The sequence below is a fragment of the Cetorhinus maximus genome, chromosome 27 (genome assembly GCF_964194155.1).
Source record: "Cetorhinus maximus chromosome 27, sCetMax3.hap1.1, whole genome shotgun sequence".
Lineage (NCBI taxonomy): Eukaryota > Metazoa > Chordata > Chondrichthyes > Lamniformes > Cetorhinidae > Cetorhinus > Cetorhinus maximus.
In genome coordinates, this window is record NC_135905.1 from 23599555 (window position 1) to 23625782 (window position 26228).

The window sequence follows — 26228 nt, forward strand, 5'->3', positions numbered from 1 at the left end:
CCTGGAAGGAGCCACTGGCATAAAAATTGAGCACTGCGGTCACTTTCATGGCCATTGGTAAAAAATACAACCATGCTTAACTGTGACCTTACTACATGCAACAGGAAAAATTTCAATTCATAACAAATAAATAAAATGCGCATGGCTAAGGAGGATTTAGGGAATATCACATCTGTGATTGCTATGCTGAAGATGTGAAGCAATCCTTGGATACAACAGGAAATAAAAATATTGAGTTCCCAAGGATTCTGATATAATAACTAGAATTATTCGAACAGATTAGTGGCACAATGAGCTTCTCTGCCCATCAGCCTTGCAGGCTGAGTGGTTTGGAGAGGCTGATTGGCAAAGTGGAGCTGAGTGCGTTGTTTACAGTTGTTTACTATTGTAGCACAGCTGGAGAACGGGGCTGTGCGTTGCTTTGATTAACCAAACAGGAAAACCCATGTGCTGCACGGCAACATCAAACCTCCAGATTTTCCAAATGCTTCAAAAAATGTGGACTCAATTTCTAATCTGGTGAGCAGGGATGAAAATCATTTCACATCTTATTTGACAAATGGTTCAAGATGCGAGATAGTATCGTGTAGATAATCACAGATCCACCTCCTGCTGCACTGTGGGAAATTACAGTACTCGGGAATTTAAATTATTAGGATATCACAGAGTCAGTCCTAAAGGAGTGTTTGCATGAATGGTTTTAAACTCCACATGTACTTGAAATTGACTCTTCCTGAGTTTGTAACCGTTAAAAACGACGTTGGTGAATGAGAAACGGCTGTATGATAATTCAGAGGTGTAAGTATTATTTTTAACATCTCAATTATCAACAGTGCCTGTGGTGAAATTATGACAAATCATAAAATCATAGATAATTATCACTTGTGTAAATTAAACAGTACCTATCCCAGATGCACAGATACAATCTTACAAAGGACTAAATTGCAGTTTTGTCATGTCTCAGCAAGAACAATCGCAAAAGCAATGGCACTGATTTCTTCTGAAATATTAGCTGCTTGTTTGGAGTGGGGGGGGGGGAGGCTGTAAAAATTCCCATTTTACTATTCCAACAATATCAGAGGTATTGACTGGGAATGGTTTAGAAACCAAACGGCCACCAAAAAGTTGATAAAAAGGAACACAAAGTCAGCATGCAGTTACAGCAGGCAATTCCGAAGGTAAATGGCATGTTGGCCTTTATTGCAAAGGGACCAGAATACAGGAATAAAGTTATCTTGTCACAATTATACAGGGTTTTGGTAAGACCACATTTTGAATACCTTGTGCAGCTTTGGTCTCCATATTTAAGGAAGTATACACTTGCATTGGAGGTGGTACAGTGAGTGATGGTTCACTAGATTGGTTCCTGGGATGAGGGGGGTGCCCTACAATGAGAGGCTGAGTAAACTGGGTCTATATTCTCTGGAGTTTAGAAGAATGAGAGGTAACCTTACTGAAGCATTAGAGATTCTGGAGGGGCTTGATAGGGTAGATACTGAGACGTTCTTTTCCCTGGCTGGGAAATCTAGAACACAGGGGCACAGTCTCAGGGTAAGGGGCAGATTATTTAGAACCAAGGTGAAGAGAAATTACTTCAAAGGGCTGTGAATCTTTGGAATTCTCTTCCCCAAACAGGCTGTGGATGCTCCATTGTTGAATGCATTTAAGGCTGGGATAGACGGATTTTTGGTTTCTCAGGGAATTAAGGAATATGGGGAATGAGTGGAAAAATGGAGTTGAAGCCCAAGATCAGCCATGATTGTATTGAGTGGTGGATCAGGCTTGATGGGCCGAATGGTCTTCTCCTGCTCCCATTTCTTGTATTGCCATACCTAGCAATTTTTAAAAAATCTCTCCACCAGCACCATTGAATTGGATAGCTGGATAATGATCCCATTGCTGTTTGTGGGCGCAAATTGGCTGCATTATCATCAGGACTAAATATCAAAAGTACTTCATTGGCTGGGAAATGCTTTAAGATGCCCTGAGATTATGAAAAGTACTAAATAAATGCAAATATTTTCTTCCTTATTGTTGAAAGGAAGGATCCTGTGCTCAACTACCACTACTGTCTTAAAGGTGAGCCAGATTCTACTGCAACAGAGCTTCTCGCGACATCTACCATTAGTTAGATTTGTCCTTGCACCTTCAGCTCAAAACATTTTTGCCCATTTAGTCGCTGGAAGTACAAGCTGATATTGATGCAGTGAAGGGAACAGGACATCCGGGATCCGAGTGAAGAGGGCAACTTAACCGATGAGATTGGAAGATTGTGAAACAAACAGTGCAAGGACACTTCGACAAGTGTAAATTGGAGTGGGTGAGTTCAATGTCAAATCAGGTACAGAAAGAGAAATAAAGAGAGGGAAAGAAAAACTGGATAGAGAGAGGAGGAAATCAGGTAAAGAAAGAGAAAGAGAGAAAAAGAAAGAGGCAGAAAGGAAAGTTTAAAAGAAAGGCAATTTTTTTCAAAAGTCTCCAATACTTGCTCACACTTGTTTTTTAAAATTTGGTTATGGGGTGTGAGCATTGTTGGCTAGGCCAGCATTTGTTGCCCATTCTGAATTATTACAATTGAGTGGCTTGCTAGGCCATTTCTGAGGGCAGTGAGTCAACCACATTGCTGTGGGTCTGGACTCACACGTAGGCCAGACTGGGTAAGTGTTTCATCATGTGTTCCGGGTCTAGACAGGGTTCATTGGGGCTTGTCTCTTCACTCAAAGTAAGCTGCTCGAGACTGTAGTTTGTTTATTTGTTTATTTACAGCTACTATGTACATATTTGGGAACTATATACAAGGTTGGAACTTCTCCTCCCTCCAGATCTGTTACTCAATCATGAGATGTGCCATCATTATTACATCAACATCATTGGTTTCTTTATTCTATATCTCTCCCCCAAGTCTTTATCCTCATCATGTTTACATTCTGCAACATTAAGGACAGCAGGTTTCCTTCCCTAAAGGGCATGAGCAAACCAGTTTGATTGTTGTGGGAAAAAAACCCATGATAGCTTCATGGTCACCATTACTGAGACTGACATTCAATTCCAAATTTTTATTAATTGAATTTAAATTCCACCAGCTACCATTGTGGGATTAGAGCCCTGTCTCCAGAGCATTAGCCTCTGGATTACTAGTCCAGTGACACTACCACGACTCCACCACCACTCCCTAATCTATAGATATTTTTTAGTGAAGTTGATTGGCAGAAGTGAACTCTGAACTCTTGTTAGAAGGGTACTTGAGTTTGAAATGACAGCTTCACTTTCTGTGTTATGTTTAGTTGGCCTCTACAGCGAAAATTTATCAATGTCAGGCCATTCAATGCATTTTAATACGGCAAGACTGATGGTGAAATGCTGTCTTTGTGAAGCTAAAGGCCGAGCACCGCAACTCAAACAGCAGCTTTTAGAGATCCACTTGAGCTGCACATCTGCCCCCTCCAGAAGTTGCTGTAGCATTTGTGCATAGAAAACTAGCATGTGCAATTAGCCTCATTGATAATTTAACAGCAAAACTTGGTGCACAGCACTGCAAAAGTTGTTGCTTCATATTAAGTACTTTGAGACTTGATAAGGTGCAATTCAAAGGCAAGCTTTTATTCTTCATTTTAAAACATTTAAACCATTTGAAATCATCCCTTTGTGTAATGGGATAGTGCCAATGTGAGTAGCCTGAAGTATTTGTTATAGCCACTCCTCCTCTGCAACCCATCTCATTGTGATAAGCGCAGTTTTGAGTGCGGGCAAAGTCAACAAACAGTCTCCTCCTTCATCCCAAATATTATTCAAAGATCTGTTTTTGTCAATACTTTCCTACATTAACAACAGTGACTACACTTTGAAAGTATCTCACTGGCTGTGAACCACCTTAGGGCATCCTGAGTTTATAAAGGCGCTTTACAAATGCAAGTTCTTCCTTTTTCTCTACTTTGGTGTTCTTTCATGCAAAACTTAATCATTGAATTATCACTTAATGCAATCAAAATAGGCTTCATCTGCCAGTCACATTGAGGCTGACACAAAAATGAAGATGCTCTTTGATCAATGGATCTTTATACTTATCATAAGTCCTTACACAGAGCAAAAAATTGTTCCAGCAGATAAAGCTATGGACTAAGCTGTGAATACACATAAGCTTTATGATTAAAGAGCGCACTTACTTTGCCTGCAGCGTGCTCTCTTTCCTACATTACTAATGTCATTTTAATTCTAATAGTGTAATTGCTTTGATGGAATCAATGTAAAGATGTACAATCGCTGATCAGGTTGTAGTTATTTCATGCACTTTTTTCTGCAGTGCTATTTCTGTATCTACCTCTGCGTGCACCAACAGATAGCATCAAACATTTAAACTTACTGCTTTTATTGTGTTCTCACCCACCTGCAGATTGCAACACAACATTTCTATCTCTGCTCTGATTTGGTTCATTGCCTCTTTACTTGCCTTCTGGTTTAATTGGACTTTTAAACACCATTTGCCAAAGATCATTTGATGGTCTGGAGCTTCTTCAGCTACAGAAAAATTTAAAATCGTCAGATTCTTTGCAGCTGTTATGGATTTTGCATTATTACTATTATATTCTAAGAAATTCAGTCAATTTTATGACACCATAAGCCATAGTGAACCTTGGTTCTAACCTTTTCACTGTTAGTTTTCTCTCCAGGGTTCTTTTACCAAGCAATTCATTTAATCCACAGTTTTCTTCCTTAGGGTTCTTTTCACTTGAGCGCTACTCTGGATTTCTAGGGTCTTATCGTTGAACATCTTGACTTTTGCTTGTAGTTCAAAAGTTCAAGTTGGTGGTTCAAATGACCCAGTATAGTCAAGGTACATCAATGCTAAGAACAAAATACTTCTTACTGTATGATATCTACTATTGTACCAAGATAAAAGCCGCTTACCACTCATTTCAATATCTCACCTGTTTATAGCTTGCAATTCCCGTTGACAAACTTCTAGGTACTTGCCAAATATAACAATTCTCAAAAAGGGAGAAGGAAGGAAAGAGATTTGTATTTAAATCAGCACCTTCTCATATGTCTTAAAAATTTCTCTGTTAGCTTCACATACAAAGAATTACCTTGACGTGCATACATAGGAGATATTTTATGGAGTGGAAGTCCTGATAATGAGATGAATAGCCAGCTAATGTGTTTGGGCCATTCAGGTCATATTCCATGTGTTACACATAAATTAAATGTCAGCCTGATGTGCTTTGTTTAGGACTGGAGGTCGCTTTGTGCTGAAAATAAAGCTTTGTTCTTTCACACAAGCCTAAATTAAATGAAAAGTGTACACTGCAGAGGGAATAACTATGAATCAGGTGTTAAATATTTTGCCAAGCAGAAAAGTCAAACAGGTAGGTGGCTCTCTAATGTACATAGGAGATACATGGCTAACTTCTCCCTATGGCAAAGTGTTTATCCTTCACTCAGCATCTGCTGACTACGGAATGACTAAACTCAGAGATCCAGCATCATGGAAGAAGAGAAAAAAAATGGGCAACATAAATATTTCAGGAATAATGACAAAATAACTAAGAATGTGTTTGACTGAGATCTGGCTCAGTGTGGTTATTTGAGTGCAAACCAATAATCACCAACACAATAAGATGGTGAACTACACAACTAAATGAGCAGAGTGCAGTTCAGAGGAAATCATGCCTAAAGCATTTCAATTTCTGGCCAGCCCACATTTTGACCATCGCATCTATCTCAGGTCAACAAGGGAGAGGAAGGCACTCCAGAGAGGAACCACAAGGCTGATCCACAGCATTGAAAGAGTCATGAAAAATTATTGGAAAGACTTGAGTTCTTCATCCTGGACAGGGGGGTCAAACTAAGAGATGGATTTTATGATAATAAGTGGCTGAGAAATGTAGATACAGAATATTATGCTAAGCTGAGCTGTTACAGTGGGACAAGGAGCACAGATTCAAACTGGTAAAAGGAAAATTTTGGATTGATGTCAGAAATGTATTAATTTCAGGTGGTGGAGGTGAGAATTCTGGATTTATTTAAGAAATAGACCCATGCCCCAGTGGGAAGGAGAACAAAGAGGCTGGCATTCAGGACTGAGGAACTGTGATGAGCTAAATGGATTTCTTCATCTCTACCCAATTCATAACCTTGTGATGGGGAGATAGTGAAGAAAGTTACTGTGTTCCAACTTGTGGCTTCCAAGATAGAGTTACACCCTAGTCAATTTGTTTTACTTTTTTCACCTTAAATATGGTCAGTAAATCGGTGAGAGTTAAAATACTTTCTTTGTGAAAGAAATAATGTTTGGCTCCCTCATGATGCCCTTGGTTACGCAGTGGATACATGTGCTACACAGCTTCAAGGTTTGAAGAGTCTCTCACAATACTCACTGTGAAAAGTCCTGTTTCCTTCCTAACCACTGAAAACTTGGAAATCTTGATAATCCGTATTATCGACCATGTTACTGTTTGTTACTACTGGAGTTAAACAGGTGCTCGTTTATTGCCTGGATATCGGAAAGTGAAGGATGAAGCTGCGCACTCAGAATAGGAGCGTTTATTTCAAAGAACTGAGAATGCTTTGAGAATGTTGGGTTGACTGCAATTTGGCAACACTGTCTCATTTGAGAAAATCATCTTTCATAACTTGCCTTTATATTTGCTAAGAAAAGATTGTCGTTCACGTGTTGTGACGTCGATTGATCTCACAAGCACCACTGGTGGGAACTCCTGATAATGGCGCAATGAAAAGGCACTGCCTTAGGTCATCATCAGTAGTTGCTGAATGGGACCATAGACTTTCCCATGAATTTCCCCACAACAGATCTTGCTTGGGAATGTTTTTGCATTGCTATTTTAATAAAATGCCTCCCAAAATGCAGTGTTAAGTAGGTAGTAGGAACAGGAGTATGCCATTCAGCCCCTCAAGTATTGTTAGTGCTTTCAAATCAGCCTAACTCCAACTCTTACAGCAGCACAAAACACCATTCTGGCTTTAGGGCAACTGCTAACTATCATCTCCAAATTGCATTCAGTTTAGACAAACGTCTATTTGCAGAGGAAGTGTGCAACAAAATATGTAATATTGATGCATCTATTTGCGAGTAAAATCTAGCTAACAAAACAAAACACTGGACTGGTCATATGTCTGCTTCTGGCTCTGGAAATCATCTTTTCACATAATTCAAAACCAAATTTTTAAATGTTCAGTTCTCTGATGCTTGCATTTATTTTAAAAATGCTCAGTAAATGCAGTGTCCACACATGTACTAATTAGGAAATATTTTCATTTGTTTACCTGTCCTGCATTAAAGAAGACAGCAGATCCTGTATTTCTTTGGAGCCTGGAGTTGAGAGGGAGGAGTTTTTAATATGTACTTATGAGCTGATAATTGAGAGAAAGAGTGAGAGAGAAGGGCAGTACATCATAGGTTGCAGCCACAAAAGTGCCATCAGGGCTCACACAGAAGGGGAGAAACACAATTAATGCAAAAGTTGAGGCCTCAATAAAACTCTTGACAGAGGAGTGTGGATCCCAGAGAAAGGACAGAAACACTCAGGAGCAGTGGCTGTGCTCCCAAAAGCAACAGAAGATGTACACCATAATATAAAAGCAAAATACTCCGGATGCTGGAAATCTGAAACAAAAACAGAAAATGCTGGAAAAAACTCAGCAGGTCTGACAGCATCTGTGGAGTTAATGCTTCGAGTCCGTACTTTGTTTTTCTCGCTCCACAGATGCTGTCAGACCTGCTGAGTTTTTTCCTGCATTTTCTGTTTTTGTGTAGAAAATGTTCACCGCTCTCCAATCTGGAGTCCTGAAAAATTCAGTAATTATGTGGATTTTTTTTGCTTGCAGATTCAGAAGCATGATAATTAGTTTCTGCTCCTAGCAAAAACTCTGGCAGACTAGAGAAAAAACAATCCTGCAGGTCACTATAACAGACATTTGACTGAAATCTTCAACAAGATTACTGCTTTTAACTTGATGCTAATTGATAGACACAAAGATGTGCAAGAGGTGACTCAGACTGACCAATTTAAACTGTAAACATGATAAACTGTGCAACCCTAGGCTGAAAAGAGTCTAACACAAGAAACGGTTCAAACTATTCAATTAACATGCACGATAGACACAAACTATTTTGGATTGTCAAATTCCGCTTATTTAAAGGGGCTTGGTTGCTGTGTCGGAGTGCTTGGGTCAGGTCATAGAATAACCACAAAAACCTCTGCTATGTTTTTATTTGGAGATGATGGATTAGTTGGTGGGAAGTTTTACTTTCAGTACATGAGATAGCCCACAACAGCACCAACCTTTCAATATGATCCTTCTAATTACTTTCTTTTAAAAGAAAATAAAAATTTATTTTGTTCACCTGATTACGTTGTTAAAAGATTCATTCACTTTATATAAACAAAATCAGAACAGAACAGCTCCATCATCAGAGATCATCACTAACAGGGATTCACTTAAGTGGAGTTGACAGGGTTTCAATAATATACACATGAAGCTTAGTGTATCATATGCCATGTGTTACAGTACAGTAACACATTGAGGAATTGACAGGGTATTATAAACTGCAAGATTTTACTTAGAGTGGTTCACATTTACTGGAACTTCAGAAAAGCATTGTACATTTCAGGTTGCCCTATTCTTTATGCTATGTACAAACCTGATGGTTACTTACCATTGTTAACCATTCCCAATTTTTTTTTTGGCCAGCAGACAGTGATGACAAACCAGTTCTGGCAATCTAATGTGATTTGACGAGCAGTGACACTGAAATTTACTTAACTGAACCTTACAGGGGGACATCCTAATTTTGTGTACATCATAAGCCAACAGCCCATTTCTCAAATCACCATCCAGGCACTTCTGCTGCTACAATGTGCCAGGGACGTGCTCACATGCTCTGTTCCTTGGGCGTTCATGCAAACATTTTAATTCCAGTTTTAATCCCAATTTAATGAATCAACTCATTGTATGATTTATTTAGCTAGTTTTCTTTTTTATTCATTCATGGAATATAAGCAATGCTGGCAAGGTCAGCAATTGTTGCGATCCTTAATTGCCCTGGACAAGGTTCTGAAGATGCTATTGCTGGTGAACACTGAAAATTAAGCAGGGTTCACTAAAGCTTCCTTCACCGTGGAGGATTTTGATTCCACAATGTTTAAAATACTGTAAATGTCCAATGTTTATTTTTTGTAATTGAAATGTAACCAGGATACCACATGCACTTATGGTCAGATAATCACCTTGCCCTTCTGTGGCCAGTTAACGGAGGAATCACAACTCATGCACATGTCTAATACAGGCATTCCTAATTAATGTTCACAATCACCTTTAATCAAAGAGACATGGGTGAGATTGGTTGTATAACAAAAATAGCTGAGTGCATCAACCTGTCTTAGAAGCTGAAAATTAGGTGGCTCTTTAACATGAAGGGAATGTTTCTCCTTGCTTCAAAGGGATTGCATTGTCCCCATTAGTGCAAGTTGAAATGTACGGCATGGCCTCTGTTCCTCATGCCTGGCAGGATCTTGTGCCAAATGAATGCATTTTGCAAGAGCTAATCACAAACACTAATCAATTTTGAGAAGCGTGCACATTGCCTGAAAGCTAGAGTAATTCTTAAAGAAATCTATTTCACTGTGTCAAATCTTTAATTTTACTAGCCGTGTCAAGCTAAGATAGATTTCATGCTAATTGTTCTATGTTTTTTTCTGGCAGTGCTGTGAGAGTCTGACTGTAGAGTGTTACACTCACTCTGTCGACGATGCAGCTGGACAGGACCTGCGTTGCCATGGAACGTGCCCTGCAAGGGAGAGGAGGATGAAGCAGAGGGCCCAGTCTGTGCAGAAGAAAAGGGGGAGAAGGGAAGAAGGTAAAAACAAAAAAAAAAGAAACAAACACACATTATGTCAGGAACAGCTGAAGTAATCTGGACAGAATCAGACACACAGTGAGAGAGGACCTGGGACTCCAAGAATTAGCCAAGCTGTTTGTAAACTTTGAATTTCTAGATGGTCAGTTTTGATTTTTTACACACAAATGTGCTGTGAAAAAATTTAGTGATAACATTGTTCTTTTAAAGTTATCAGATATCAACCTCAGAAAGTAGCACATAAAGGAGAAATGCCAACAATCGCCCCTTACCCACACAAATACAGCTGTACAGTATTAAACACTTGCCTGAGAATTCTGCTTGTGAGCACAATATTCAAAAAGAACTTGGAGATTTTTGAAATAATAAATACAGTAAAAACAGAGTTTGCGGTTAATGATCTCAAAATAAGTTCAGTTCAAGAAAGCCATGCTGCCCATTAAAATCCATTCTCTCAAACTCCCAACCCTAATGCTTCCTCAGTTTAGCATCTAACTCTTTATTAAGTGAGCCAGAGTCTTGATCTCGATCACTTGTCTGATAACCAGCAAAGAAATACTTCCCAACTTCTGTCCTGAATTTCCCATAGATGATGAATTCTGGATTCAATTACAATGGCAGTTTGAATCACATCTCATCAAATATCAGCATGGGCAGCTGTTTTTATTTTCAGATGCATTACTTCCATCCCTTTGCAAGTCCAATTTACCTTCCAAAACCATACTTGTTTCCAGCAATCGGTATCTGAAATCATGATTTTTTATTACATTCCTGATCCTAATGATTAAAAATGTGGCAATCTACAGACCCAAGAATGTTCTTCATTTTTCTCAGGGTGATTCATTCATGTACTTTTGTGTTTTAAAGCTGTCCTTCTTTAACCTGACAGTCTATACAGGTAATACAATATCCTTGTGCTGCTCCATAAACATCCACTGTGATACAAGAGTTTTTTTTAGAATGAATCATTTGTTGAATTTTCTCTCCCTTCCCCATATGTACTCAGGATCTCACCCAAAATAGGGAACTTTACATGGAACTGCAGCAGAAATTTAAGTCCTCCAACCTTAAGGCATTGCCTTGGTCAACCATTTGATGCCATCTTTTTCTAATGTTTGATTGCTTTTTTCCCTTTGTTCAGTTTCATACCCTATAAGCTATTCAATGACCGAGATGATGAACTGTCAATCTGCTCCACAGCCTCTGATAGTACCTTTCTACCATCAGCCACCAACAGCAACTCAGGTCAACTTGCCTTGTGACAATGCAATTGAACTAAAAGTCTGTGTGAGACAATCAGTGAGATGGGTATGTGTCGCTACCACCTAGAAGGACAAGGGCAGCAGGCATATGGGAACATCACCACCTGGAAGTTCCCTTCCACACCACACACCATCCTGACTTAGAACTATATCGCCATTCCTTTACTGTCACTGGGTCAAAGTCCTGGAACTCCCTCCCTAACAGCACAGGGTGTACCTACGCCACATGGACTGCAGCGGTTCAAGATGGCAGTTCACAACCGTCTTCTCAAGGGCAATTAGGGATGGGCAATAAGTGTTGGCCTAGCCAGTGATGCCCACATCCAGTGAAGGAATAAAGAAAAGTGCTGCTTCAATATGCCAATAATACAAGGTACTTGCTGAATAAGATTTAAAATACAGAAAAGGTTTTCTAGAACATCTTCACTACAAAATATTACTATCATATTGCAATAAATGTCTGGCTTTTATTATTTGAGCTTAGAAATTAATATGAGATATTGGTGTATGAACACTATGATATTACATTGTCTGTTATTTTAATGAACGTGTTGTTGTTTTCAATGGATTGATGCCCTGGTTAAAATACTGGACAATTGAACACTAGGAAAATGTATCAAATGTGTGTACTCATATTACGCATGACCATTTCTAAGTAATAGAAAATGATTATTGGAAACTTCATATAAAAATCTAGCCAGCACAGAGCTGCTTTCATCCCACATAATCTGGCGGCATGAATATGGACAAGTCAGCAGCACAACTGCTTGCTGTGTCTAGGATTGGCTAAATCTAGTTGGTGCAGAACTCAAAAGAGTTAAGTGTTGCTGTTATGCTAACCTATACCAGTGCCTGTGGCTGCACTCTAAGTAGCCACCTTTAGACAAGTAGGTTTTAAAGACAACTGTCAGTGTATTGAAGGTGATCTCAAGAGCTGGCTTCACTTTGCCATACACTCAGAAAATAATGTTTGGGATGGATTTCAGGATTTGTACAGCTATGAATATGCAAACACGCTTATCACATGGAGAATAATGCACTACGGTCATTCTTTGAAAAAAAACAAGTAAATACTCTGATCACATATTGACTAGGTATTCACAGTCAGGAAATAAGGGAGCCAAACTGAGCCCAGCCTTCTCCCTGTAACCTGACATATTGGACATTTTATAAGCATCAATTTGGGTAAAAAAAAACAAAGAGATGAATGGCCTTTGCAGTCCAATATTACACTGGTTGCAGAGTTAGAGAAAATGTTTATTTCAGAGCTTAACATTTGAGATGTCTCTGGGTTACTGGGGTGAGCAACTGACCTGAGTCCCACAGGTTAGATCTTAAAGCTAGTTGTTTCCATGATCACAGAACCTTTACAGTGCAGAAGGAGGCCATTTGGCCCATTGAGTCTGCACTGGCTCTCTGAAAGAGCATTCCACCGAGTCCCACTACCCGGCCTTATCCCCGTAATCTTCTACATTCTTTCTATCCAGATAGCAATCCAATTCCCTTTTGAATACCTCAATCAAACCTGCCTCCACTCAGGAAGTTCGTTCCAGACTCCACCACCCTTTGGGTGAAAAAATTTTTCCTCATCACATTTACTCCTTTTGCCAATTATTTTGAATCTGTGCCTTCTAATTCTTGATGCTCTCTTAAGTGGGAACAGTTTCTCACTATTCACCTTGTCCATATCCCTCAGGACCTTGAATACCTCTATCAAGTCTCCTCTTAACCCTCTTTTCTCCAAGGAAAACAGTCCCAACCTCTCCAATCTATCCCCATAGCTATAGTTCTTCATCCCTAGAATCATTCTTGTGAATCTCCTCATTCTCTCCAATGCCTTCCCATCCTTCCCCAGAACTAGATGCAGTACTCCAGATGAGGCCTAACTAGTGTCTTATACAAGTTCAACGTGACCTCCTTACTCTTGCATTCAATGCCCCTATTAATAAAGCCTAAGATACTATATGCTTTATTAACTGCTCTCTCAACATGCCCTGCCATTTTCAATGACTGATGTACATATACACCTAGGTGCCTCTGTTCCTGCACCTATCACTGGTTAACTCAAAATGGTTAATTTGTGGCTGAAAATCTCTCTACTCTTTTTCTCTGTTCATGCACCAACTATAACCGGGATTCTCTCAGTTCCACCTGTGCCCCACTCTGCAGTTGGCCGAGAGAAGTTGCTCATCACATGGCTTCCAGATGTTACAGTTCCACAGGGAGATCACCAAGAGGTGGGGCAGGTGGGCATGTGAACCTATATCACTGTCACATCCTGGCAACCCAACCTGCTGTGCCACCTTGCTGCCAAAGCATATTTCATTTTAGAATCGTTCCTAAAGTATAAAACAAACCTAATATTTCTATTTCTATTTCTGAGTTCATAGCTTAAACAACATTCAAGTGGAATACAAAATCTTGAGAAGCCACCATGGTTTTATCTGTCAGTTTTTGAGGTTTAAATTCTGTAACCCAATTATCTAAATGGTATCCATAAGACACATTGCTGGAAAATATGCCTTTAGAATGTATGCAAGAGGAACAATAAACAAACAGCTACTTCTCACATAACTGATGGCATACATTACTGTCATTTAAAACTACGTTACACTGACGCGTACAGTACACCAGTGTCATAGAATCATTATAGCACAGAAGGAGAACATTTGAACAAATGTGTCTGTCCCAACCCTCTGCAAGGAGCAACTCAGCTAGTTCTCATTTACCTGCTTTTTCCCCGCAGTCTTGTAATTGTTTTCTCTCCAGATAATTAGTGTCAGCTTGGTTTAGTGGCAGCCTTCTCGTCTTAAGGTTTAAGAATGTAACTTGAGCACATAACCTAAGCTGACACTCCAGGGAGTGCTGCATTGTTGAAGGTGCCATTTTTTGGATTAGATGTTAAAACATCAGCTTGTTTGGACAGGTTTTGAAGATTACACAGCACTAGTAGAAGAAAAGCAGGGCGTTTTCCTGGTGTCCTAGCCAACATTAAGCTCTAACCTACATTACAACAACGGATTAATTGATCATTTTGTTCTTTTGTGGGAGGTTGTACAAAATCAGTTGCTGCATTTCCTTCGTGGGTTCAATTCCAAAGCAGTCCAATGGTTACAAAGCGTGAAAGCGGGGGATGTCCTGAATGAAATGGCAGAATGCTGTGGTACAGAGGGATCTGGGTGTCTTTCCACATGAAACACAAACTGTGTAGCTACAGCAAATAATTAGGAAGACAAATGGAATATTGGCCTTAATTGCAAAGGGGATGGGGTATAGAAGTTTTGCTACAACTGTACAGGGCATTGGTGAGACCAGACCTGGGGCAGAATTTTACATTCAGCATGCAGGCGGAACGTAAAATGACGCCAATGACGTCGGGCATGCGTCCCAATGTCATCACGAACTCGCGTGATATTTCGTTCGGCGCCAGAGATGGCTGCGCACCCGCCGATAATTGAAAGGCCTATTAAGGCCATTAACTAAGTAATTAAGTTGCATTTTACGCTGCCTGTCCAACCTTACTGTTGGTGGGCAAGTGAAAAGTGTGGGTTGAGGTTTCCTAAAGTAATACTAATTAAATAAAACTGTTAGTTTCAAAATAAAAACATGTCCCATCTGATGTGACACAGACACGAGGGGGCATGTTTCATTAAATTTTTCATGTCTTTATTTTTTTAAAAAGTGCTTCAATCTCCCTGAGGCAGCTCCGTGCCTCCGGGAGATTGAATCGATCTTTCGTGCGCATGCGGGAACTGCACACGAGGCCCAGCTCTCCCTCCCCCCACTCCTCCTGCACAGGTAGCGCTCAGCGCTACCGCTCGAGATCCACGCAGGAGGACAAATGGAAAACCCTGGCCCTGGAGTACTGCGTATTGGTCTCTGTATTTGAGGAAGGTTGTACTTGCTTTGGAGAAGGTTCATGAGGCTGACTTCTGGAATGAAGAGGTTTCCATATGAGGAAAGGTCGAGTACGTTGGGCCTATATTCACTGGAGTTTAGAAGAATGAGATGTGATCTTATTGAAACATCTAGGATTCTGAGGGGGCTTGGCTGGGTGGATGCTGAGAGAATGTTTCCTCTCATGGGGGAAATCTAGAACTAGGGGGCTGAGTTTCAGAATAAGGGGTCTTCACGAGGCTATGCCACTTTATTTCTGAAAATATGATTTTTCAACTTTCAACTGACTGGAAATTTTTCATTTTTAACTGAGACAGAACAAGCTGCTTAAAAATGCAAGGCCACATTGCAAGGTGAAAGAGAGAAAGAAAAAAAATCACCCTCAGGGGAGTGTGAAGAGAGAGAATATTCCTATAATTCAGATGCCCATTGAAACTCATAACTGTCTAAGAAAGACACATTAAAATTGCAAAGTACTGGATATTGAAAGAATGGCTGCCAGAGACAGACAGACCCAAAACCTCTTGGAAATACACAATGAGTGAAGTATTTCAAGGCAAGGCTTCCCAGCCACCAGAGAGAGATTGTAAGTGACACATGTGGTGTCAAGAAAGGCTTCAGCAGAAGCAGGCTGCTCTCTCCCCTCTCTTGCTTTTGAAATAAGAGTGTCACCCAATTCGAGAAGCTAACTCTACCAGAAACTTATCAGTGAACCTAGATCGCGTAATAATTGCAGCATCTTCTACACCTGATCGCATTCAAGAAACTAGCTATTCCAAATCGGCCTCAGTGTTTAAAACCTACACCTTTGTTTTATTGGGCTCTAACTCCCCTTATTTCTGATATGTGTGTGCGCGTGGGCGGAGTGTGCACGTGGGCGCAGGGTGGGTGTGTGTGGGGCGGAGGGTGTGTGGGAGGCATGGGTTCATGCCTGGGGGTGATTGCGTGCATGGGGGGGATTGCGTGCATGGGGGGGATTGCGTGCGTGGGGGAGATTGCGTGCGTGGGGGTGATTGCGTGCGTGGGGGTGATTGCGTGCGTGGGGGAGATTGCGTGCGTTGGGGAGATTGCGTGTGTGGGGGAGATTGCGTGCGTTGGGGAGGGGAGATTGCGTGTGTGGGGGAGATTGCATGCGTGGGGGGGATTGCGTGTGTGAGGGGGGATGTCCGTGGGGAGTGTCCGTGCATGTAGGATGTGTGCGTTGTGTGTGTGTGTGTTGGGGGGGGGGGGGGAAGAGAGAGAGAGAGAGAGGATGTGTGTCTGTGCGTCCCGAATGACTGCATGAGGGCCAAATGTTTGACTTCACGGGTTTAGTGATGAGTAAATTATTCCTTCCTTTACCCCAAGGATACCTTGTTTGATTGGCTCCCTGTCGCTCACGTTTAAATAGTTGAATACATTCTAATTTGGTAAAGATATACCCTTGTGAAAAAGAAACTTAAACCTTTGTAGTGACTGACCGAGGAGGTTAGATAGAGGGAAGCCTATTCACCCCTTTTCACTTGCTCATAACAGGTCATCTATTAAAGGTAGAGATGAGGAGGAATGTCTTCACTCAGAGGGTCATGAATCTTTGGAATTCACTATTCCAGAGAGAAGTGGAGGCTGGGTCATTGACTATATTCAAGGTTGAATAAGGCCGATTTTTGCACTACAAGGAGTGAAGGGTTCTGGGGAATAGGGAGGAAGATGGCATTGAGGCCAGAATCAGATCAGCCATGATCAGTTGAATGGTGAAGCAGGCTCAAGAGGCCAAATGGCCTACTCCTGCTCCTATTTCTTATGTCCTTGGGTTCTTACTTAAGTGCAAAGTTTTTTTTTTCCATTTTGCTAGTTAGATCAGACACAGAAGAATCTTGGTTGATTAGTAATTTACCAGAAAATTCCTAAAGAAACAACACCCAACACAGTGGATGTTCATCACTATGAACTCCAGGGGAGTGGCAAAATGAACTCCTCTCATCGGAGGGACATCTGATTGAACCCTGGATTCAGCTCTTGACTACACGGGCTATAATAGAGCTTCAGGCAGGAAAACATTTCTCATCATGAAGGCTCTGCGATTGGGTCAGAAATAAACAAGTTACACAATTTAGAACAGCTGAGATATCATGTATATGGTTGACTGAATCCCTCAGTTGCAATAATGTGAAGTTAATCTTTCTATTTCCCTACAAACTAAGGTAAGTGGCAATGAGAGCGCATATTTGGCCCTTCAAATTAATCTGCCACAGCAACGTACTGTCTTCGAGCAACATTTACCTATCCCAGAATTCCAAGTGTTAATAACTCTTTGCTTGAAGAGATATTTGTGACATCAATCTAAATTGGCTTTTCAATAATTAATATCTGTGACTTTGTGTCTGGCAGTCATTTAAGTTAAAATTGTGCCCCAAATGCTCCCAGGGCCACATCCCCGTCTGGCTTTGCACCAGTCCTAATCCAAGGCAATGGATGGAAAATCTTTTCACACTCCAGTGCTTTGGGAGTGCACAGGAGCAGTGAAGGTACACACTCCTGTCAAAGTGATGCTCCCATCCAGCTTTGTGCCTCCCCAAATATCCAGGAACACATTAGCTGCTCAACAGACCTGAATTTGCAGCGATCACACAGCATCAGTAGAGCCAGTGCTATCTTGATGCAATGCAGCAGCTACATTCTCTTCGAACATTCCTTGATCAGACATCTTACTCCTTTGACCCTGGGGCTTATGGCTGGCCAAGGACGTCTGAATGTTTGTTAAAACATGCTGAGCAGATATAGGAGGCAGACACCTAAACCTACACTGGCTGAAGAAGAAAGTTACTGCAGTCTCGTTTGGCACTGGAGACCGAGCTTTGCTGGAGCACTCACTGCTTTACATCAGTAACAAGGGAAGCAATTGAGTGAACTCTGAAAATATGACAGAGGCCAGCAGTGGTTTGAAATTTGTTCCAGCTTGTGTAGAACTGAATTCTACTTAACGTAATTTTTTCATTTTCTTCCTGTGAAGTTGTCCCTTGGGGAAGTGCTGCTTAGAACATCATATTTAATTTAAAAACATATATTTCTGGCTGCATTTCAGAAAGTTTGAAACTATTTCTGAAATTGACTTTAGGACATTTCATTTTAAAAAATTTCTCTTTTGATTGTCCCAAAATAAGACTTTGATCCATCCATAATCTGCTCATATCTCTGAAATATGTCAAAGCGCTTCAAACAATTGAATTGTGTTCAAGTAGAGCGATTGCTGTTAGGTTGGAAAACACAGCAGCTATTTTTCTCACAAGATACCATAAAGAGCAGTAAGCAGTTTGTGTCTCTTTTTTTAAAGACAGGAATGTTAATTAGGACATTAGGAAAAGTCCCTGCTCTTCTTTGAACGTTGCCCTGGGATCCTTAATAGCAACTGGAATAGGCAGACAGGACCCCTTGAACATCTCATCCATTCAACAATGTCTCTAATAATGCAACACTCCCTCAGTACTGTTCTGGAGTATCAGCCTACATTATGTTCCAGTCTTTGGCTGGGGTTTGAACCTATAAGTTTGAGGTATACACACTGCCAACTTGTGTGGAAAATAGGGAGGAGAAATTTGATGCGCTGATGAACAGATACAAATGCAAATCAGTTTGGATGCACAAAATTGGTTAAGCTGCTAGAATTTAAAATTAAGAGCTCAAGGTGGATCCTATTTCATTTCACTGATCACATCCTTGCCTTCCTCTTGTCTACCAATCTAAGCTTTCCCCTAATGTTTGACACTGGCACTAACCTGCATTGTCCTCTAGATTTTCTCCTACCTCCCCTTATGCCCTCTATGAACTCAGCTTGTCCACGAGACACACCAGCCGCTCCCAGAGCTCCACTCCCATTAAACTGATTATCCAACATCTCTTTTCTGGCTCCCTTACTAGCTGATTTTAATCAGTTCACCATTGGCAATGGTGCTTTCAGTTGCTTAGACCCTAAGCTCTGGAATTCCTTCCCTGAACTTCTCCACCTGTCTCTCCTCTAAGACGCTCCTTAAGACCTATCTCTTAGGCCAAGCTTTTGGTCACCTACCCTAATCTCTCCTTATGTGGCTCCATGTCAACGTTCCTTTGATCACACACCTTGGAAGTGCCTTGGGATGTTTTGCTATACTAAAGGTGCCATATAAATGCAGATTTTTGTAATTTTAGGACAATTCCTCAGTGAGTCACTGAGGTTGTACTGTTTGTGTTCAATTCCTCCACAAGATAAGCTGAGCGCAGGTATTCAAATGACCCAGAAGTTGCTTTACGTAAATAAAATCTGTGTTTACTGTTCACTTCCAAACAACACATGATGCATTTCAATTCCCAGCAGACAGATGTTTTAAAAATTTAAATGAAGTCATGTTACACTGGTTCTGTAATTCAGCACTCATGCAACTTGCAGTCACGGTTAAGGCAGGCCAGTTACCAAAGCTTCCAGGAATCAAAGGGAACTGGTTGAGGGAAGGGGATCGGGACAGAAATTTTGTTAGTGGGGAAATGAACAAGAAGGTTTTATTCACTGGATAGGATGCATCTTTCTACAAGTTGGGAGTAGCATGAATTATTGCTTTTAATTGTCCTTTAAAACAAATGTAGAAATGTTGATAGACAAGATGGAAATCTCATTATATAGGAAAGGTCATTGCTTAGCAGTTTTTATGGATGAATGGGCAGAATCAAATAATACAACCTCCGAAACTAATGCTTCTCAGAATCTCTGTGGAATACATGCCTGCAAATACTGATCTGCTCCTGGGAGATCCCCTGTAAAAACTGACATGCTCAGAGGGACTCCCTGTCTTGGCCGAGGGGCTCCCTGCCTTGGCCGAGGGACTCCCTGCCTTGGCCGAGGGACTCCCTGCCTTGGCCGAGGGACTCCCTGCCTTGGCCGAGGGACTCCCTGCCTTGGCCGAGGGACTCCCTGCCTTGGCCGAGGGACTCCCTGCCTTGGCCGAGGGACTCCCTGCCTTGGCCGAGGGACTCCCTGCCTTGGCCGAGGGACTCCCTGCCTTGGCCGAGGGACTCCCTGCCTTGGCCGAGGGACTCCCTGCCTTGGCCGAGGGACTCCCTGCCTTGGCCGAGGGACGCCCTGCCTTGGCCGAGGCCCTGCCTTGACCGAGGGACTCCCTGCCTTGACCGAGGGACTCCCTGCCTTGACCGAGGGACTCCCTGCCTTCACCGAGGACTCCCTGCCTTCACCAAGGGACTCCCTGTCTTCACCGAGGGACTCCCTGCCTTCACCGAGGGACTCACTGCCTTGACAGAGTCTCCCAGGGACGCCCTGCTTCCATCAGCATACAGCACCATCTGCACAAACAGTGCTCTCAGTGTAGGCAATTATTCGTTTATAGCAACAGAAATAATGTAAGTTAAACATAAAACAATGCAAGGAGGACAGAAACAAATACTTCATGGACCACCAACATGAAATCTACTCCCAAAACACTAGTAAAAATTCTGGAAACCAATATACTGTACGCAAAAAATGACTGACACTGTCATCATAAACCATGTATCACCATAAAGGTCAAGAATCTGAATTCCTAAATGGTAAGAGACTTAATACTCAAGTGTAGCAAATGCAAACTCTGGGTATTGCACGGGCAGGTAAGGTGCACTCTGCAGGTCAGAATATAAAGCCTGTAATTGTAATGATTCCTGGAAACTTTGCAGTCAAAAAATATAGAAGCAAAGCAGTTATTAATTGCAGGTATAGATTTCAGATCTGGAAATGCATTCGTAGAATTACACACAATATACAGGAGAGAAATGGGTAATTTGGTTCAAATAGTTGGGGAAGCCGTTTACACACCACATGGGTCTTTTCCCATTGCATCTGTCTCATCTCAGCCTTGCAGCATATCCTTCTATTCCCTTTTCTCTCATATATTCATCTAGTTTACTTTTGAAAGCATTTAAGCAACTTGTCTCAATCTCCTCCTGTGGTAGCAAGTTCCACATTCTAACAACTTAATAAAGAAACTTCTCCTCATTTCCCTATTGGATTTAATAACTATCTTTGATTTATGGCCCCTAGTTTGGATTCTTCTGTGAGTGAAAACATTCCTTACACATAAGGACATAAGAACTAGGAGCAGGAGTCGGCAATTCAGCCCCTTGAGCCTGCCCCCACCATTCAATACGATCGTGGCTGATCTCATTTTGGCCTCAACTCCAATTTCCCACCCTCTCCCCATAATCTTTCAACCCGTTACTAATCAAAAATCTGTCTATCTTGTCCTTAAATTTATTGAGCATCCCGGTACCCACTACACTCTGAGGTAGTGAATTCCACAGATTCACGGCCCTTTGAGAAAAGTAATTCCTCCTCATCTCTGATTTAAATCTACCACCCCTTAGTGTAAAACTATGGCCTCTCATTGTAGAATGCTCCACAAGGGGACACATCTGCTCCACATCTACTTTGTCTATCCCCTTTATATACCTCAATTAGATCTCCTCTCAACCTTCTAAACTCTAGCGAGTATAGGCCTAAACTACTCAATCTCTCCTTGTAAGACAAGCCTCACATCTCTGGAATCAATCTAGCGAACTTCCTCTGAACCGCTTCCAACGCAACTACATCCTTCCTCAAGTAAGGGGACCAAAACTGTGCGCAGCACAGCTCTCCAGGTGCGGTCTCACCAATGTCTTGTACAGTTGCAACATGTCCCTATTTTTATACTCTTTTTATAGCAATAAATGCCAAAATTCCATTTGCCTTCCTTATTACCTGCTGTACCTGCATACTAGCTTTCAGCGATTCATGCACGAGAGCACTCAGACCCCTCTGCACTGAAGCATTCTGAAGTCTACCCTGTCCAACACTTCCTTTATTTTGAAGAGCTCTATCGCCCATCTCTAAGAATGAGAGGCGATCTTATTGAAATATATAAGGTTCTGAGGGGGTTTGACAGGGTGGATGCTGGGAGGATGCTTCCCTTTTGGAGGAATCTAGAACTAGGGGGCACAATTTCAATTTAAGATGGAGACGAGGAGGAATTTCTTCTCCCAGAGGATCATTAGTCTTTGGAATTCTCTTCCCCAAAGAGGAGGCTGGATCATTGAATATATTCAAGGCTGAGGGAGATTTTTGATCAACAAGGGAGTTAAGGGTTATGCGCAGCAGACAAGGAGATGGAGTTAAGGCCACAATTAGGTCAGCCATGATCTTATTGAATGGCGGAGCAGGCTCAAGAGGTTGAATGGCCTACTCCTGCTCCTATGTCTTATGTTCTTGAGAAAAAATCCTCAGCCTGTTCAATTATCCTAATAGCTGCAATTTCTCACTTCTAGTACCATTCCTGTAATCTTTTCTTTTACATTCTCCAGGACGTCGATGGCCAGAATATTCCAGCCCGTTGGCATCAGGCGTCTTGGTGGGCGGTGTGGGGCACAATATGGTGAGAAGGTCAAAATTCAGTTTCATACCGGCATGAAAGCATAGTGGGATTATCCGCCATTGCAGAACACCAATCCTGCTGGAGACATGAATCACATCCCGCTAATGGGATTCAAAATAAGGCCCAACCAGAATCGCCACCCCACACCCAATTTACTGTTACACGGGCAGGAAAACACACCGGCCCAGAACACGTTTGGACAAGTGTGATGTGCAGAAGTCAGGACTTACTATTAGGGCCTTGCTCAGACCACGTACATCCAAGGAGCAGAAGATGCTGGAGCCCTACAGCTACCAGACCCTGGAGGAACATGTGCATCGCATGCTGGGCGGATTCTCATGAACATGTCTCCATTGCGAAGCAGCTCATGGAAGGTGGGAGGTCTCTGCTGATGTCTCGGGTCTGCTTTGAAACATCATGTTCTTGGCCATGGGCTGCTACAGATAATCGGTGAGAGGGGGTGGGCAGGAAGGTTTAAGTTTGACTGGGAGAAGAAGGTGCATCTTGGGTGGGGAGGGGAGGGATTGGTAAGTGAGTAGGGAGTACAGGCAGAGGAGAATGTAACAGGGGAGAATGCGTCAACTGCAGAGGTAGACGTAAGGGGGGAGTCTGGAGCAGGGGAAGGGAGTCCAGGGTGGGGGGATGGAGGGGTGAGTAGGTGTCCAGGGGAAGGCAGGAGTTTGGAGGGCAGAAGGAGTTCAGGGGGAGGAAGGTATCCAGGGGAGGAAGATGTCTGGGAGGGAAGTTGTCTAGGGGGGAGGAGGGAGTAAGGGTGGAGGAGGGAGTAATGTGTGTGTGTGTGTGGGGGGGGGGGGGGGGGGGAATGTCCAGGTGAACTTGCAAGGGAGGGGTCTGTGGAATCAATGACTGGCTCCAGGGGGGTGATCTGAGGGTGGGTGTGGTAGGAGGGAATGGTGTGTGTGAGAGGGGGCAGAGGGAGCCAGAAGGGTGGGCGGGTGAGGGTGCACTGGTAGCGGTAGAAGGGATGGCGAGGGTGGCTGGTGGGGACTCGGAGGCAGGCACGCACCCTGTGGGTGGGAGGGAGGTCAATGTGGATGGGGGTGGGATTCGCAGGAAAGTAGGGAATGTGCACCTTCACCTGGACATCCTGGAAAGACAAGCGTTCAGGTTGGTAGTTGGCAATGGGAAGGTGGAAGGTGATGCCAGGAGTGGGGAAAAGACATGGGTGACTGGCGGATGGGGAAGGACAGGGGAGTTGAGCAAGAATCTGACTACGACCATCGTTGTCGAAATCGAAAGTGAGCAGAGTCTCGTGTCAGATGGACACAAGTACTGCTTGGGAATGCAATCAGTGGATGAGCGGAGATGCAGGTCAGTTCAAATGGGTAACTGAAAGAGAACCCCAGCAGATAGCATTGAAAATGCTCAGGACAGTGAGATGAGTGTGATGGATGAAGGCTCCGCATGCATGGGAGAATACTTGCAAGAGGCTCCAAAAGGCCCTGCCACACACACATGCTTCTCCCTCCAGAATCACTCGTGCAGCTGAACTGCTAGTGGAGGGGGGAATGCAGTGGGAGGACTCATGAAGCCTGTCAATGAAGCTGAAAGGCATTACACCTTATTCAGTGTAAGTGAATATACTTTCAGACTATAAAGTGACAAAATGTGTTAACCCATGCAACCACTTGCTATCAGAATTTCTCAACTTTAATGGCCTACCACCACTTCTAGGTGCTGCCCTGACCATCTGCAGCAGGGGTGGAGACAGCCTGTGCAATGGTTGGCACTGTTGCCTCTGGTGATTTCAGGTGTCTCCTGGAGAGCTGAGGCCTTGGGGGCACTGGTTTGCTTTGGTTGTCCTCCTGTGGACCAGCTGCTCCCTCTACGTTGACCGAGGACAAGGTTGAGGGGAGTTCACAGGCAAAGGGGACTCGGTGGGAGCAGACAGTCTCCGAGGTTCCTGGGTGGATGACCCGGGGTGTCCAGCTGTTGCTCCTCCTCCCTTTGGATGCCCGAGGGCCCTGGCCTGACTCCTTGAGGGGAAGGAGCCCCTGGAGGCACGTCGAGGTGACCAGTTTCCCGCTTGTATTGCCACTTCAGGAACTTGCCCATGGCTACTGCAAATGAAGTGCAGGTCTGCGTGCATCTATGTTCTGCTGGACCAGGGTCTACTTGGCGTCCGCCATCCTTCCCACAAAGACCTCTATATGTGCACGTGTGGGTACAACTTCATCAGAGAGCAGGCAGACACACTCCTCCCTCTCGTGTGCCACTATGTTGAGGGCTTCCAACAGCTCTGCATGATGTTGCTCTGACTTCTGCTAACTCCGCTATAAGTTGGAAGGCTGAATCCAGAGGTTCGACATCTGACTCGGACCTCACAGATGCCTCTTCTCCAGCAGTCCTCCGAGTGCTGGGAAGCTCGGCTGAATCTGCCTCCTCCTGCTGTGGACACGTGTCCGTGCAATGACCACCAGATTGTGAGCCCGAGCCTGCTCTAGATCTAGGTCCCACCGAGGCGTGTGTCTCAGCGCTGGTCAAGGGTGTGGGTAAGCGCTGTGACGCGTCTTCCAGGTTGCTTATTTCCAGCTCTTCAATGGAGGAAGTGTCCTCTTGGCTGGAGGTGAGGACCTGGATGGAGCTGAGGGACTGGCTGGCTGATGGTGTCGGTGGCTTGTCAGAGTTCCCAGTGAACCAAAGTAGAGATAATTAGTGCATGGCAGCAGAGTCAAAAACAGGAAAGAGAGCACTCAGAGTTGCGTTGAAAGGGGGATGCAGGATCCTCACGTGGGTGTTCGCCACCAACTTCACCATCGCCGCAGGCACGGTCCATGTCCTCACCAGTCAGTGCAATGGCACTCTCCTCAGAGTGAGTTAGGGGCCTAATATGGGCCACTCCACCCCCCCATCTGGGACCTACCCTGCTGTGAGCCAACTTCTCCTGCATGGAGACAGATGAAGAGTGTGAGAGCAGGACACATGGCACTGGATAGAATGCTTGTGTGGTGAGCGGAGTCATGGACAGGATGAGAAAGTGAGCTCCAGAGAATATGAGCTTGATGGGGATGTCTGAGGGTTAATGATGCTGTCCCTTGAGGCGTGAGATCCATGTGGATGTGTGATGGGTTTGTGAGTGTGAGAGTTGAGAGTGCTGACTTGGTTGACTTACCCCAGAGCATTCATCATCTTCCTGCACTGGATGGCTGACCTCCTCTGTGCTCCAGTAGCGCTGACCACCGCCTCCCAGGCTGGGTTGGTGACGCTGGTGGACCTCCTGTGGCCAGAGCTGGGGTAGAGGTTATCACGGTGGCCTTCCACTGCATCCAGCAGACCCCAGAGTGCATCACTAAATTTGGGGGCTGCCAATTAATTTGCTTTCGGGGCCATCTGTTGCCTGGAGCAGTCCGGGCCTATAGACATGAAGTAGGCATGTGCTCCAGTGTGCTTTAAATATGGCGCCCAGAGCAAGGAAGTGCTGAGGTCATGGTGAGGTGGGCAAATCTGAGTCCGGCCGTCAGCGATCCAGCGTGTTTCCGTGAATGCATTATTAATGAGGTGGGACGCACCGGGAAAGGGACGGTACAGTGCGAAAACCCGCCATTGCATCCGGTGGGGGTAAAAACTACATTTTTCCTGCCCAATGCCGCACTTTGTGCAAATCTAGGATGATTCCGCCCTGTCTTTTTTTTATAGTATGGAGATCAGAACTGTGTAGAGAGCTCTAAGTGCAGTCTGACCAAGGCCTTCTACAAGTTTAACATTTTTTCACTACTTATGAATTCTAAACCCCTAAAAATAAATCCCAGTGCTTTGTTCGAATTTTTAATT

At 43.3% G+C, this 26228-nt stretch overlaps 1 protein-coding gene across 3 annotated transcripts in view; it reads right to left on the reverse strand.

Annotated features, from left to right (window-relative positions):
• The window catches only part of ccser2a (coiled-coil serine-rich protein 2a), a 568362-nt gene that overhangs the window by 45602 nt on the left and 496532 nt on the right, over positions 1–26228 (reverse strand). The window contains exon 10 of one of the 3 annotated variants that reach the window (XM_078530899.1): positions 9757–9841. The exons of the other annotated variants lie outside the window; for them this stretch is intronic. Coding sequence (XP_078387025.1) covers positions 9757–9841 — 85 coding nt within the window. The remainder of the gene's footprint in view (positions 1–9756; positions 9842–26228) is intronic. 3 annotated transcript variants of the gene reach the window in all.